This window comes from Sebastes umbrosus, chromosome 24 (assembly GCF_015220745.1).
Source record: "Sebastes umbrosus isolate fSebUmb1 chromosome 24, fSebUmb1.pri, whole genome shotgun sequence".
Lineage (NCBI taxonomy): Eukaryota > Metazoa > Chordata > Actinopteri > Perciformes > Sebastidae > Sebastes > Sebastes umbrosus.
Genome location: NC_051292.1, coordinates 1,620,391 through 1,635,393, shown reverse-complemented (window position 1 = coordinate 1,635,393; position 15,003 = coordinate 1,620,391). Strand labels below are relative to the sequence as shown.

At 41.9% G+C, this 15,003-nt stretch overlaps 1 protein-coding gene across 1 annotated transcript; it reads left to right on the top strand.

The window, feature by feature from the left end:
- The first annotated feature begins 1,992 nt into the window (after window positions 1–1,992).
- Window positions 1,993–13,637, top strand: LOC119484007 (alpha-tectorin-like). Its single transcript, XM_037762563.1, has 18 exons — window positions 1,993–2,370; window positions 3,302–3,396; window positions 3,886–4,095; window positions 4,271–4,348; window positions 5,777–5,882; window positions 6,040–6,172; window positions 7,363–7,600; window positions 7,832–7,976; window positions 8,109–8,205; window positions 8,307–8,369; window positions 8,526–8,767; window positions 9,041–9,169; window positions 9,611–9,798; window positions 10,134–10,285; window positions 10,395–10,640; window positions 10,732–10,894; window positions 13,043–13,171; window positions 13,447–13,637. The coding sequence occupies exons 1-17, from the start codon at window positions 2,337–2,339 to the stop codon at window positions 13,136–13,138; spliced, it is 2,415 nt and encodes an 804-aa protein (XP_037618491.1). The 5' UTR covers window positions 1,993–2,336; the 3' UTR covers window positions 13,139–13,171; window positions 13,447–13,637.
- Window positions 13,638–15,003: the final 1,366 nt, after the last annotated feature.

Genomic DNA, 15,003 nt, shown 5'->3' with positions numbered 1-15,003 from the left:
ATCGATGTAGTTGGATTGTAGGAGTATAAAACGATACATCGATGTAGTAGATGAATCGTTACACCCCTAATATATATGTGCAAAGGTGCGTGTATCTGGCATTGGATTCTATCTTTTATTATTTTTATGTCCGCCTTGTAAAACACTTTGTAATGAGCACTCGTTTTGATAAGTGCTATATAAATAACGATAATAATAACCATAACCATAATAATAATAATAATAATAATAATAATAATAATAATAATAATGATGATGATTATTATTATTATCAACCACACAAGATATGTTTGTCAACAGATGAAACCTTCATTGCACAACATGAGACTAGCTACAATTTAGTGTTAAATATTACAATTACAGAGAAAGTTCTGACTTTCTGGAACACATGGTGTTCTTTGTCAAAACTAAGAGCCAATCAGCTCTTTGATCAGGTGACAGCCAGCCGTTTCCCATCATGCTCTGGGTCTTGCAGTCGGTGGAGAGCAACTGCGGTGCCTGGCTCTAAAAACTGCGGCCACCTCCATTTGGTGAGGTTATCGTTGCCCACGTCTGAATGATTTCAGAGCAAGTCGGACACAAATCTAACCGGCATGCATTGCACGGCAATCGCTGGTGATCGATTCTGCGCAGGCTTGGCTCATCTCCAAGGAGCCAATTATCTCTGCCTAAATGTGAACAATTCATAACCCTCTGTGTCAGTATTAAGAAAATGTGTTTGTACTGAAACACGTTTACCATAAAAAAAATATCAACATCCTTCAGAGATTTGGTAGAAAAAATGTTTAGGTTGGTCACATAGGAACGTATTTTCCTCAGGGCGTCTCACAGGTTGTGAAATGTTCTTACTTTATGAGCTGCTGCATTCTTTTGTGGTTAAGAAAAGCAAGTTACTCAACGGACTGCTAAAGGCCACAAAGAGCCGGTTTGGGGAGTTTTTGAGAATGTAAGGGGCGTGATGAGAAGTACCTGCATAAAAAGAGACAGAGAGAGGCACACAGCAGACACATCTGCCCGAGAGCAGCAACGTCCCAGAGTGGTTCACCACCGACCTCCATCTACAGAGCTTCATCTCCCTGCTGCTCCACCCGACCTCCAGACGGTAAGACGAGCTGCACACTCTTCCTCTCTCTGCCTGGCTTCAGGTAGACGATGCTTATACACCAACAGGATGACCGCTGGTCTTTAAAATCATTCTGCTTCTATCAAGATGCATCATGGTAACTCAGTGTATCGACAAGAATATTAATTCAGGAAAAAAAGAAAAATACTGCACTGCTTATTAAAATGATTTAGAAATATTAATTTTATCATTTTGAGATTCTTTTGGTTACTCTCAAAGTATTTCTGATCTATTAATTCCTTATTCTGCACCAGCTGTTGTTGAGTCTTTTAGCTTGAACACTATGGAATAAAGCCCCCTTCTGTTCCACATTTAAAAAGCTTATTATTACACTGCTTTCATGTTGTTCCTGTTTATTTTGTTTCAGTTCTTTTCATTTGATGAGTTATTCTTGTTATATTTTATGGTGAAACTGAAGTTCCTCATAACATCAACCACTTTTCAGTTTCTTCATTACCTTTAAGTGTGACACACTCAGATGCAAACTGTATGGAAGCCCTGAAAGGCGAGGGAGAATTTTTCTAAGTCTGATCTAAATTATTTTCTCTCCTGTGTTTGTGACTTAAGAACAGGTGGATTATGTTATGCCAGGATAATCTTTTTAACTTCCTTTTTTTGTCTGTGAAACAGGTAAAACAAATCTCTTGTTTCACAGACGACAAAAAAGGAACTTAGAAAGATTATCTTGGCAAAAAAAATCCACCTGTTCTTAAGTCATAAACACAGGAGAGAAAATAATTTAGATCAGACTTGGATCATCAGAAAAAACAATTCTCGCTTGCCTTTCAGGGCTTCCGTAAACATGTGTTCATTGGATGATAAAAGAAAAACTGATTTATTATTTATTTCCAAATACGTCAAATTAAACACCACTAGTACTACTGCTATTGATAACAACATGCTTTGCATTTTCTCCACTCACAATCTATATTCATCACCTTCACTCACTGCGACTGCATGGGCCTCATCTAAAAGAGTTCACATGGAGCCTTTTGCAGTCGCAGTAATTTGGTGAACAAGCTACAACTTAAGGTAATCAGTCAGGGTCCATTTAATGGATTTTAGATACAGTAAGAAACCTTTTAATAACCCCATGCAGCATGCAAGAAAGGTTTGATGAGCACTATCCCTTATACTGTATGAATGGATTAAATGAAGTGTGTTGCAGTCTCTTACTATGTGACCTGTATCTCTCCCAGCTCGGGGCTCCATCATGAAGCCGGCTGCACTGCTCCTCCTGCTGGCAGGTAAGCAGCCATTGAAACGTTTTCAGTTGTTTGGGACGCAGATAGGAGCTGGTCTGGTTATTAGGAAATATTAAAGATAATTATTAATATCAATAAACTTCATATTAATAAATTATCAATATATATTAATAATAAGGCACCAATTTGCATTGGTACATAAGCTCAAAAAGACATTAAAAAGACTATCAAAAGTAATTAATAATTATCAAAATAATTATTATTACTATTATCATTATTATATAATTACCCCAATATTTACCTCAAAATTGATAAAAAATGACTTTATTATAAACATTATTTAATAATTATATGCTAAAATAGTATCTAATGGTTAAAATAGGGCCCTGAGGCTGAGAAGCAGCTACTCTTCATCGGAGGTGGAAAACTAAAACTAATAGAAGACACTTCATCACAGGAACAAATCTCACCATTGTGGGACACAAATGTAACCTGGAAGCTAATGTCATGATTCAGGGAGTTTTTTTAGAAATTTCAAAGAAGTTATTTTCTAATTATTATCTATTTATCAGCAGACATGGAAATAAAGTATATCAATTCACTTTGTATTCTTTTCCTGGAAATGTATTAAATAAGCTACTGGGAAATAGTGGAGTACAATTATTAAATAATGTTTATTGTAATTTTTGATAACTTTTGAGGTCAATATTGGGATAATTTGGCTGTTATTCCAAATAAATTTCAAATAGGTTACTTGCTAATTATCACCAAATTACCATGCAATTTGTGGACCTGTAAAATGAAGTGTTTCTAAATGTTTATTTTATTCATTCATTTAATCTTTTACACCCAGAATTCATGACGATGATGAATGTTATTTTAAATCAGAGGTGTGAATTGGGAATAAACAGTGTAAAGTTGGTCGTGATGGATTGATGTATGATGTTTGTTTTGCTTCACATTCACGCTGTAGTTGCTGCCAGCCAGGTCGACCTCAATCTGTCTAAAACGACCAACATCAGCTCGTGTCCCATCAGCTTTTATGGACGCAGTTACACATTCCTGGATGTGAGTAAAATGAAACCATGTTTGTGTTTTTATCTAACAGACAGACTGTTTGACTGTCTGGGAAAAAAAATATAAAAAATGTAAAATGGAGCCGTTCCTCTGTTATTAAACTCTACACAACTAACTGAGCAAACTAAAACCCTGAGATCAATATCAAAGTTCATAGTTCTTTCCGGAAAATATCCAAGAGATGATTATGGAATTATAGAGAAATAACAGAGCCATAAAATAGAGCATTACCAAATTATTATAAGCCTCAAAGAGTAAAACTATCGGTACGAGAAAAAAGGTACGAGAAAGATGTTTAGATATCGTTATTGACTTGTACAGGTTTTATTTTGATTAATTAAAAACCACTTAGAGTTAAACACGGAGAAATAAATGTAACTAACTAAATGTTAAATGAGATGAAACTATGCTGCTGTTGAGTCAAAGTCTTGAAAAGATTAATATTGTTACTTCATCATTGGTGTCTCTCTGGTTTCACAGGTGACCATCAATTCATCTATTTCAATGTGTTTTAAAAATAACCAATCTGACACCGCACAAGACTGTCTGAAGTTGGAAGATGGAGGAGGTATATTAGAGGCTGCTGTGACGCCAGGTAATGGGTCAAACGACATCAAAGTACCCCCACACATCGATTCCATTTCAACCTGCAGAATTATTATACAATACAAAGAGAAGTCCGACTATGTGGTGAGTAATCATCAGTTCCATGTTTTTACACTGATTGACCTTTCAGCCTTTTGTACAACATGAACATTTGAAAGACATTGTGTGGCAAAGGGAACTTTACATCAAAGTTAATTTCTAAAATATGTTGGAAACCATTCCCTAATGTTTTCTGTCTCTCTTCTGTTTATGCTTTCAGATAAACTTATGGTTCTACAACCTTGGGACACAAACAGTTGTGAGATTGCAGGGGCTTCCGTTATATAAACCTGATGCTGTAAGTATAGATATATCTTCGGCCCCAGAGATGACCCTGAGTATGTTACTATGGCGACGTATGTCCTCAAACCAATCTGCTTTATGACAAGTGAACTTGATCCTGACCTCAGGCTGTGATTTCAGAAGTTAACCACTGCAAAGTTCATAGCATCTGGTCCCTGAGAGTAGAGCCAGTTGTTCCTCAGTGTTTGACCTTTACAGTTGAGTCTGTGAGCCAGAAGGTCGTTTAACAGGAAGCCTCAAAGACTCAACAACCATCTTGATTTAAAGAATTCCGTCTGCAGCGGGACAAAGACATATTTGGTTTGATTTCCTCATCGAAACAAAGACGGATGTCACAATTTACACATCTCTGTGCTCTATTTGTACAAACCTAAAAATGTTATGATCCATTTTATTGAAATATATTGATGCTTCTGTGTAAATGTGTTAATATTTATATTTAACACTTTTGGCTACATGGCAACCTGTGAAATGGGTTTCAAAGTCTTTTCTGTTGTGCAGTGGATTCTGGAAACATTTTTCATATGACCTTCTGGGTTTTTCAAACGTTGCTGGGTAATATTTGGAAAATGATCTGTGACTTGAATCTAATTGTAATATATGAGATCTACTAAGTGGGACATCATCAGAGATGACTAGCACATAGAAACAGTCACTCATTGATAATATACAATGCAGTGATATACCAATAATGCAGTGACACATGTCTGTAGTATTTGCTCTGTACTTCCACACACTGATTTAAATGAACAGTGACTACGACATCAAAGTGCTTCAGCTTTTATTTTTAGGGTATTTACTGTACATCAACATTAGATGAACAGTGTAGGAATTATGCTTCTTTTTATACACAGTCCCACAATTTCAGGGAACCAACATGTATTTTGAATAAAAGCAGCACTAATGTGTATATTTTTCTATATGAACAATAACTACGAGTAAAAGGAGAGCGGTCCCTGGTAGTGTAAACCCACAGAGAGTTATCACTAACTCTGGCAGCTGTCCTCAGCAAACAAGCTGTGATAACCTCCCTGTGCACGACCTGCCCAGCACCAAACCGCATGAAGAAAGTGTAACATTAAGCAGCTAACAAGGAGCTGGTGGAGACCAACCAGAGCTAAAGGGAGAGTGAATATTGGGCTCACATGACCAGGGGGGCTGTTTGTTTGGGGGCTCTTTTTGCCCTCAAGTGGCCAAAGACGTTGATTAGAAATAATTATCTTTAATAATTCTGGAGGGGCAACTTTGCCTCCTCACTCAGATTCATCCTGCCAGTCTGGTCATCTGAAGCTTAGGCCACCACTGCTCTCACCGTCCCACTGTCCTAAAACTGGAGGAAAATATGTAAAAAGGGGGATTCAAGTCTAAACTGTTCACTCAGTATTACAGTATTGACCTTGATGTTTGTCTAATCCTTTTCTAGAACATGACTGCAACGGTCGATAACTCATCTGTGGGTTCATGGTCGTTTACTAATAATCAGACTTCCAAATCTGTTTTCTTTGATGTAGGCGGATGCAGAGTCTCAGGTAGGCAAATCTGGTGGTTCCCAAAGAAGGGACTGAGACTCTTCAGGGATTCTCTGAACAAAAATTTGATATTTTGTATTTGCTGTTACTTCATTCTCTTAAATTCTGTTGAAGTTTAATATTAAACTAATTTCATAACCCTCCTATCACCCCCCAGATGTCCTTTTCTTAGCCGGTTCAGATATTGAGACGAGCCCAGAAAACTGCTCCAAAGTCATCTGTGATGCGTATGCAGCCGTCAGAACTGTCAGTACATGTGGACCCACGGAGGTTTGCCAGGGCAACAACACGTAAATATGTTTGCTTTATATTTGGAACAAAGTTTGAATAAAGGTTTGACTGACTGATTTAAATGAAGTGCACCATGTGGACTGAAAGCGACTCGTATTCAGACAAACGCCACAAAACAAAGACTTGATGAGAAAGTTCTGATATTATTCGGATTAGAGCTGCAACTAACGATTACTTTCATTATTGATGAATCTATTTCTATTTCTAATAATCAACCAATTAGTTTTGTTTTGATCAGCTGATTAATGATTCAGTCTATAAAACTTAAAGGGTTGCTCCACAGATTTAGCACTGCACTTCAATAACATTCAACATCAGAGTCACGATGGACTGTTTAAAAAAAGATCCAAATCGATGCAGCAGAACCAGATCTTTTACACCGTTAATAATAATAATAATAATAATAATAATGATAATAATAATGATAATAACTGCAAGCAGTAAACCCTTGGACTGAGGTTGCAGTGCAGCTTTTTCTTTCCAATATGTGTCTCAAAATGTGTGTGAAGTTGTAGTTTTTCTTTAATCTGAGGTCACTGAGTGATTGTTCAGATTATTTGTATGGATATGTATGTATGGTTAGGTTTGTTATAGTCCCATTTGCCTTTGTGACAATAGCACAGCCTACTTCTGGTTTGCATTTATTATGACATATTTCTTTAAAGTTAAGAGATACAGATAGTCCCTTTCACTTATTGTCCACACTTTAGACATACTGAAGTCATCAGAGAGGTGCTCCAGCAGTATTGTAGTATTGCTCCTCCTTAAAGTAGGAGACTTGAACAGGACAGATAAAGAAATGGTCAAGATGGAAGCAGCAGAGGCCGAGATATTCTGACGGACCCGAGTAGAGTCCAGCTTAAAAACACGGGATCCTACATTTCCCATAATGCAACCCAATAGCCTAACTCAAGATATTTCTTATTCTAGACTCATTTATTATCTTAGAGTGATTAGAGAGATATTATTACAGATGATACAAGTGTTTTCACAGGCTGAGTTACCAGTAAACTGACCTTTATGAGTCAGATTGGTGGAGTATCCCTTTAAGTTTTAAGTTGGGGATCATTTTTCTCAAATGTGTATTAACTGGAAACAACGTCTTCAACATCTTTATGTCTTTGTGGTTTTTAGATTTTGCTTTCAGAAATAAAGACACTAAATATCTGTCCCTTTCCATCTCCATCAGGTGTGTACCCATTTTCGTGTGCACTGTGACTGGCTCCACCGTCATTGATTTCCACGGCAGAGTCCAGTCTGTCGAGGATCGGTGTGAGTACAGTCTGATGATGTCTAATTCAAGTTTCTCCCTCACGGCGGGTTTCCGGGAGCAACGCCGTAAAGATGTGTCATTTTTGGACCACTTGACAATCTCGCTGCCATGGCCAGGTGTAAGAATGTATCTGGAACAAGGTGGAAGAGTTCGGGTAAGCTGCCACAATCCATCTAAGAGCAAGTAACAGTGTATTTATGAGCTTGTTTGATCAGTCACTGATGACCATTACTTTGTGTGGATGTATTTGAAGTTAAGACACCCTCTGAGATGTAGTGGGGTAGACGTATAAAGTGCTCAAGTGCCCATGCAAAGCACATGTATGTGTGTATTTGTGATGTCTAGGCCAGTGTTTCCTTCACTTTGCCTATCTGCTGTGATGTAGGTTGGTAACAAAGCTCTGATGCTCAACGCCACGGCTCAGCTGTTTCACGGTGTGGAGCTCTCCAAGGACCACACTGGAGTTACTGCCAAGCTGCCTTTCTCCAACATGACAGTCTTTTTTGATGGCAACACCGCACATGTGTCCGGTACAGAAAACTAAATCCTATCTGGACTAAATATTTCATATTTAAATAAATTAGTGTTTGAATTTCAGAATGACAGCTGTGCTTATTAGCTTGAAAGTTCATTGATTTGTCCTTAATTGTGACATCAACCAGGACCTGCTGAACCTCTAGGGGGCTTGTGTGGCAACCCCATTAATCCCAACATCACCACCACCCTGCCTAGAGAGAAGAGCTCTTACAGTGCTGTTGGGTACGACTTATTCTTAACGTAATGTACTGACTGATATTACCTGCTTATTAATGGTGTAGAGGTTTCAAGAGTAATGATCTGGGCTGTTTGTCACCCCCTAGCTGTGAGATTCAGCACAACGACACCGTCAACAGTACAATCGACTGCGACCGCTCAACTGAACAGTAAAAACTGACCCATCAAAACTCTACACACTCCTTTCATCCTTCAAACAGGAACGAGTCTTCTTCATCATACATTTCTATGGTGCCACGACAGGGTCATATGAGCAGGGATGATTCTGGAAGCTAAACACACATAATACTGTTCACAAAACTGGTAATTGACTCTCACTCTTCCTCTCTGCATGGCTGGAACAGCTGTAATCTCACGAGGAAGGCACCCTTCGCTGCTTGTCACGACCACATTGACCCAGAGCCGTACATAACCGCCTGCACCAACACTTTGTGCAATTACCCGTCGGCGGACGGTCTCAACTGCCAGTTTTTGGAGGCTTACGCCAAGGCCTGCAGCCTGAAAAGAGTCGGCATACCAGAGGACTGGAGGTCAACGGCCGGCTGCCGTAAGATCCTCATTCACTTTCACTTGTTATGTTTCATATGATGAGATGGGGCGAGAGACATTTATTTATTTAATCTATTATTATCTAGTTGTTTTATTAGTAGTATTTTTATTTAGTGTCATGATGTCTGCTCTAAAGAGAGCTGTTATATAAATATATTCATCACAAAACTTGTTTACATGAACAATAACCTTTTTTAACATGTTATTGTCATGTCATTCATCGTTCATTTGGAAGTGAAGCTCATGAGTGTGTGTGTGTGTGTGTGTATAGCTGCTGACCCTAAGGCCTGTCAGGACCAGTACTGCAGCGATCATGAGTTCTGCGGAGAGAAGCCCGGTGGAACTCGTTGCTTCTGTCGGGCCCTGTTTGCCTCCAAGTACAAACCAAGAAGTGCTTTAGGTAGAGTGCAACAACTGTGTGATGAAGGTTGTGATGTTTCTTTAGAGGGAGAGTTGGTTCAGACCATCAGGATGATTCCCTCCTGACCACAGCTGCTGAATATGCTTTTATTTATTTCCATTTTTAGATAAAATCCCCAACCGGTAGATTATTTTATCCTTTTATAACAATATTTACTGTTCTTATCGTTAGCTGTCTTCCATAGTAAATATTCTGAAACAAACTTGTATTTAAGTAAACCGACCGAGAACAGAAGAGCATGTAACTCAAGAAGCACCTGCTGATACACCTACAAGATGCAAGATGATATTAGCTATGCAAACATCTGGCAGAGGCACAGTTGTTTGGATTTTGTGGTTTGGTGCAGAGCCTTATTGCCTTATTGAATAGCTCAGCTGCAGATGAATCCATATTGAAGTGGTGATATTTTTGGGTGTTCAGGTGAGCCGACAGTCTGCATGCAGAGCTCTGCCACTGTTACTCTGGCTGGATGTCTGATGGAGGACAAAGGCATCGACTACTCCACCTTACACCTCAAAGACCCCAACTGCAAAGGTCACATGGACGACCAGACCCACATGGTGACTTTCAGCTACAACAGCAGCAACATCTGCGGGACGGAGGTTATGGTGGGTACCCTGCTCTAGTTTTTTGCTCTCAACAAGCACAAAACAACATGCTGTCTTTGCTCATCACTTCCCTGTAGACTCAAAGGAACAAGTCTCAGCCAGGCATGCCATACTGTATATTGTTATTCTCAGGACACGTTAGGCTTCCTTCTTTTGGCATGTGAGTGACTCCACAGAGAGTGAAGAGGACCATTTTAAACAGATTTTTTTGCCACACATCCAGCACTATGTAGCATAAGAGCTGAACAAGTTTTATCCACCAATCCTGCTCTCTGTGATTGATGTAAGAGGAGAGCACATGCTGCAAACACGTCTGTGTTCCTGTCTCAATCTAGACGAACAACAGCCAAATCATCTTCAAGAACGCCATCGTGATGAGGAACAGATCCATGGACATCATCACCCGCAACGACCAAGTAGAGATCGACTTCTCCTGCTTCTATACAAAGCCAGACATCAGGAGTGTGTCCTTCACGATCAAAGACAGGTGTGTGGAAGCCGGCTGAGCTTCACCTGGTTGTCAATGTGCAGCAGCTTGTTGGAGTTAAAGTTCAAGACAGCTGAAGTGTGTGTGTGCGTCTGTGTGTCCTCTCCAGCTCGGTGGTGCAGCAGATTGTATCTGGAGTTTGGAATTACACTCTGATGATGAATGCCTACACCGACCCCGGCCGCATGCAGCTTGTGGTGCCGAGCACCGAGATCCAGCTGAACCAGAAGCTCTGGCTGGAGCTGAAGACGGAGGGACTGGACGGCAACATGGTCGCCATAGTGACCGACTCCTGCTGGGCAACCAGCCAGCCGTCACCTAATAGTAGTCTGCGATACGACCTCGTCATTAAAGGGTGAGAAAAACTCTGAGACTTTGTCAGCGGCTGTAAGAATCAACTGATGATGTAAGTGATGTCATCATGTCTGTTTCCTGTTTCTGAGCAGATGCCCGAACCCTGCTGACCAGACGGTGACCATGGAGAGAAACGGACAGGGAACGTCCAGCGTCTTCTCTTTCAACGTGTTCCAGTTCTCTGGGGAAACTAATGAACTCTATCTGCACTGCAAACTGGAGCTGTGCCCCACACAGGGCCAATCCTGTGCTCCGGTAAGCAGGGCTGCAGCAAATACTGCTTTACTTCAATAACAGTAGTAATACCATCCATCCATCCATTTATCCATCCATCCATTTTCTTCCGCTTATCCGGAGCCGGGTCACAGGTTTAGCAGGGAATTCCAGACATCCCTCTCGCCAGCAACGTTTTCCAGCTCCTCCTGGGGCACCCCGAGGTGCTCCCAGGCCAGACCAGATATATAATCTCTCCATGGTGTTCTGGGTCTACCCCGGGGTCTCTTATCAGTTGGACGTGCCCGGAAAACCTTCAAAGGGATGCGTCCAGGAGGCATCCTGATCAGATGCCCGAGCCACCTCAGCTGACTCCTTTTGACGCGAAGGAGCAGCAGCTCTAATCCGAACTCCCTTCGGATGTCTGAGCTCCTCACCCTATCTCTAAGGCTGAGCCCAGCCACCCTACAGAGGAAGATCATTCCAGACACTTTTAGTATTAGCGATCTCATTCTTTCGGTCACTATCCAAAGCTCATGACCTTAGGTGAGGGTTGGAACGTAAATGGACTGGTCAATCGAGAGCTTTGCCTTCGTGGTGAAGAGCTAGCCTCTTCACCACAATGGTCCGGCACAGCTCCAGCAGGGGACCCCAAACTTCCCTTTCCCGGGCCACATTAACCAGCTCAGACTGGGGGGATCCCGAGGCGTTCCCAGTCCAGTGTGGAGATATAATCTCTCCACCTAGTCCTGGGTCTTCCCCTTGGCCTCCTCCCAGCTGGTCGTGCCTGGAACACCTCCCAAGGGAGGCGCCCAGGGGGGCATCCGTACCAGATGCCCGAACCACCTCAACTGGCTCTTTTCAACAAAAAGGAGTAGCGGCTCTACTCCGAGTTCCTCACGGATGACTGAGCTTCTCACCCTATCTCTAAGGGAGACGCCAGCCACCCTCTTGAGAAAACCCATTTTGGCCGCTTGTACCCGCGATCCAGTTCTTTGGGTCATGACCCAGCCCTCATGACCATAGATGAGAGTAGGAACGAAGATTGACCGGTAGATCGAGAGCTTTCTTCCGGCTCAGCTCTCTTTTCGTCACAACAGTGCGGTAAAGCGAATGCAATACCGCCCCCGCTGCTCCGATTCTCCGGCCAATCTCACGTTCCATAGTCCCCTCACTCGCGAACAAGACCCCGAGGTACTTGAACTCCTTCACTTGGGGTAAGGACTCATTCCCTACCCGGAGTAGGCAATCCATCGGTTTCCTGCTGAGAACCATGGCCTCAGATTTAGAGGTACTGATCCTCATCCCGGCCGCTTCACACTCGGCTGCGAACCGATCCAGTGAGTGCTGGAGGTCGCAGACCGATGATGCTAACAGGACCACATCATCTGCCAAAAGCAGCAATGAGATCCTCAGCACACCGAACTGCAAACCCACCTCCCCCCGACTACGCCTCGATATCCTGTCCGTGAATATCACGAACAGGATTGGTGACAAAGCGCAGCCCTGGCGGAGGCCAACCCCCACCGGAAACGAGTCCGATTTACTGCCGAAAACCCGAACACAGCTCTCACTTTGGCCTTACAGAGATTGGAAGGCCCTGAGAAGTGACCCACTCACCCCATACTCCCGCAGCACCCCCCACAGTATCTCCCAGGGGGACCTGGTCATAAGCCTTCTCCTAGTCCAAAAAACACATGTAGACTGGAAAGGCATACTCTCAGGCCCCCTCCAGGATCCTTGCAAGAGTGAAGAGCTTTTTTTCTTCAGGGTGTCCCCGGCCGGGCTCCATGGCAAGCCCGGCCACCAGGCGCTCACTGATGGGCCCTCCGTCTGGGCCTGGCTCCAGACGTGGGCCCCGGGCTTCCTCCGGGCCGGGTAACTCCTCCTCTGCCTCATTTCTTTCTTCTTTTATGATCCATTCTTATTCTGGCCCCTCGCCTGAGCCCAATTTGCAATGGGAGACCCTACCAGGAGCACCAGGCTCCAGACAACACAGCCCTCAGGATCATAGGGACACACAAACCTCTCCACCACGTTACGGTGATGGTTCCCGGAGAGGTGTAACAAATGTATACTATATATAATATTAATTATTAATGTAATTAATTTCTACAACTAAATATTCACAAAGTGCTGACCTTCGTAAAGCAGGCTGTCTGAAGTCTAACCATCCTCTCTGTGTTGCAGTCCTGCGGCGGAGCTGCTCGCAGGAAGCGCAGATCTACCAGGTCTGACTATGCAGGTGGAAACCCAGCCCTCATCACTATGGCCTGGAGCAAATAGGTGAAGACAGCTCCCCTTTTGATCGATTACATGGTACGTATTAATTTAATTACTTTTAATGAATGAATTACTTGTTGAACTCAGCAGTGATTTGGTCATACGGAGGATTTATCTGTTCTTGGAGCTAAAACTGTAAAGTTTGTTCTGTGGGTGGCGCTAGAGGAAAGGTCATGGGGTCATTGAAACCAAAAGGGTTCATCCTCTCAGTAGCAGGAATGTGATCAGGAAAGTTAATGGCAATCTGACTCTTAGTTATTAGATTATTTAATCTGAAGTATAAATGACTCATCACAGTTTTGTCTTCTCAGGTGATTCCTGATTTAAGCTTCGTCCCGACAAGGAGCCTGAAATCTCGCTGCTTTTGAAAGAATGTTTGACGTTATCGTTGCTGTGAAACAATGCTGGCAGATATCATCTTCATTTGAGCCCCCTGAGATGATGGCATATATTATTTCTGCAGAACCTGTGGGGTGCTGATTCAGTCCACTGATGCATATATAGAAATCTTTGGGTGGCTGGTTAGCTCAGTCGGTAGAGCGAGCGCCCATGTAAATGCCAAGGCTCAGTCCTAGCAGCGGTGGACCCGGGTTCGAATCCGGCCTGTGGTCCTTTCCGCATGTCATCTCTCTCTCCCCCTTTCCAACACTCTATCCACTGTCCTATCAATAAAATGCTTAAAAATCACCCCAAAAAATAACTCTAAAAAAAAAAAAAAGAAATCTTTGGTGAAATAATAGAAGTGAAGTGTGCAATGAAGAATCAAAGAAGGGTTTAGGGTTTTATTTACTGAATGCATTACTCCTGGGGCTGTGAGGTCTTTTAAAAAATATATCATTTCTTCTTTAACATAAGGTTAACTGTTTTTGGTTTGATTTTAGTTTAGTTTCTAAATGCTACCTAGTGAATGCAGAAACAGAATTTCTGTATTTTAGTGACATGAAGTTAAAGACGTTTATCAGGCTCAGCTGAAAGAAGCTTTGCAGCAAGAAGGTTTTGAGATCCAGCAGAAGGAAAATACTGATGTGAATGTGAAACATTAAAATGGTGATTATCAGATTGAAGTTACTACAAATGAAGATTGTCAGTTAGAATTGCGGCTGTAATTACACTGAGGCATGCTGTTGTACCATTATTGTGTTATCATTACTATTATTATTACTACTACTACTACTACTATTTGCAAAAGATAACCCCAAAAAAAAGGTTAATAAATAAAGGGAGTGGGAAAACAAACATGAGTTTCAGTCATTCATTCATTCATCTTGTTTTCGTGAACCTTTGGCAAATTGTGTGTTTGTGTGTGTGTGTGTGTGTGTGTGTGTGTGTGTGTGTGTGTGTGTGTGTGCGCACGCTGCGGTACAGAGTCAGTAGAACACCATCATAGAAACGTGTGATTCCAGACATGACAGGGGGCATTATTGGCCATTATTGGGTTTGTCCTGTGGTGCATGGAAAGCATTCAGAACCTCTCTGTTATTTTATGTGCCTGAAGACAAGTGTGAGAAGAAAAATAAAGCATTCAGAAGACAATCAGTTTTATTAGTTGGCTATGTGAACCCAAAAGCACAGTTTCTATATCATGACAAAGACGTTTGGTTTTGTCATCAGTCCTGTATCGTTGTGTGTTGAGTGGTCGAGGCTACTGAGTGGCCTGTCAAGCTGTTCTTTGTCTCTATACCAATAGAAGGAGAGGAAGGGCAGTTCATTGGGTAATTTTTCACCTAGGGAAACCACTCAAATGGTACAAAAAGTGACCCAATCGTGCAGCATCACTAAGGTTTGATCACCCTAATATCCCCTTTTCTTTGTGTCTTCTCTTCTCTGTCGTTCTGACAGACGTAAAACTATATCATCACATTTTTTTT